Source organism: Loa loa (genome assembly GCF_000183805.2).
Source record: "Loa loa unplaced genomic scaffold supercont3.711, whole genome shotgun sequence".
Lineage (NCBI taxonomy): Eukaryota > Metazoa > Nematoda > Chromadorea > Rhabditida > Onchocercidae > Loa > Loa loa.
Genome location: NW_018108891.1, coordinates 12,403 through 13,538, shown reverse-complemented (window position 1 = coordinate 13,538; position 1,136 = coordinate 12,403). Strand labels below are relative to the sequence as shown.

Here is a 1,136-nt window from a genome sequence, read left to right as displayed (position 1 = left end):
ATCGTATAAATAGATATTCGTTCAAGTAATAATATCATTAGCACTTACTGATAATTTTATAATTACTGTTAATATTAATATTTTCAATTATACAAGTTTACAATTTCATTGTCCTGTAGGATTACCGTTGTTAATGTTGCAACTCTTCTTACTATCGTAACAATTTTTCGTTGTTATTCATGCATTTATTACCGTACCCGCTTGTTCAATTGTCGTTTGTTATTCTAATAGTATTGTTGTTGTCGTTATCATCATTATTGTTTACCAAACTGTGCAACGCTTTAATGGATTCAGTGGGCTACCCTGTGGACAACTATAGGCTTTACTGAATTCGGGTAAATTTGATAACACTCCGATAACCCGGAATATCTCAGGACTATGTTCATCAATAAGTACTTGTTGCAGTGCTGCTGCCTCCTTCTTATGTCCGCACCAAAACTAAAAAATGAAAATGTTTCCGTAAAACCCACGACCAATATTGTTGCATAATCTTGCATATTTTAGTATAACCAGGATGAAAGAAATTATGATGACAAATGTCAGAAACATACGTGAGCGTAAGATAAGAAGAACACCTGATCACTGGAGAAATTTTGGAAACCTGGTAAATGCGGTTCTTCGTGCCCCAATTGGTTTATATATTTTCTGTAAGCCTGAAATATTGTATCATTTACTCATATCAAAATAAAAGGAAAAAAAATACCTCATCTATGTGCATGCATGAAATCACAGAGGATATTTACACGCAATCCTAATTGTATCACTTTCATGACAATGATTAAATTTGATATCTTGATAGATTAAATTTGATAAAATGGAGAACATCTATTACATAATTAAAAAAGGAAAAATCAATTATAGATTACACTGCTACTAACCTAGCATGTGACAATGCGATTCTGTTTGTCACAGCTATAAAATTAATGCATTTATCAATCACTATTATTGATTGAATAATTTTTTTTTTCGTTTCTCACAATTATGAATGTCTAAGACGTACCCTGTAAGCTTCTTTAACGCCACCATTGTCAGCTATATTTTCACCTTGCGTAAGTTTACCATTAACCTAAAGTGAAGAAGTTGTAATTAAACGATACAAAATAATTAGATGAAAATATGATCTAATAATTTTCGCT

The 1,136-nt window shown here is 31.3% G+C and overlaps 1 protein-coding gene across 1 annotated transcript in view; it reads right to left on the bottom strand.

The window, feature by feature from the left end:
• Positions 1 to 261: 261 nt before the first annotated feature.
• Positions 262 to 1,136, bottom strand: part of LOAG_14395 (peptidase family M13 containing protein) — a gene marked incomplete at both ends in the record, with an annotated part of 1,772 nt that continues 897 nt past the window's right edge. Inside the window, 3 exons of the mRNA XM_020448806.1 lie at positions 262 to 438; positions 552 to 653; positions 1,001 to 1,066. Coding sequence (XP_020301076.1) covers positions 262 to 438; positions 552 to 653; positions 1,001 to 1,066 — 345 coding nt within the window. The remainder of the gene's footprint in view (positions 439 to 551; positions 654 to 1,000; positions 1,067 to 1,136) is intronic.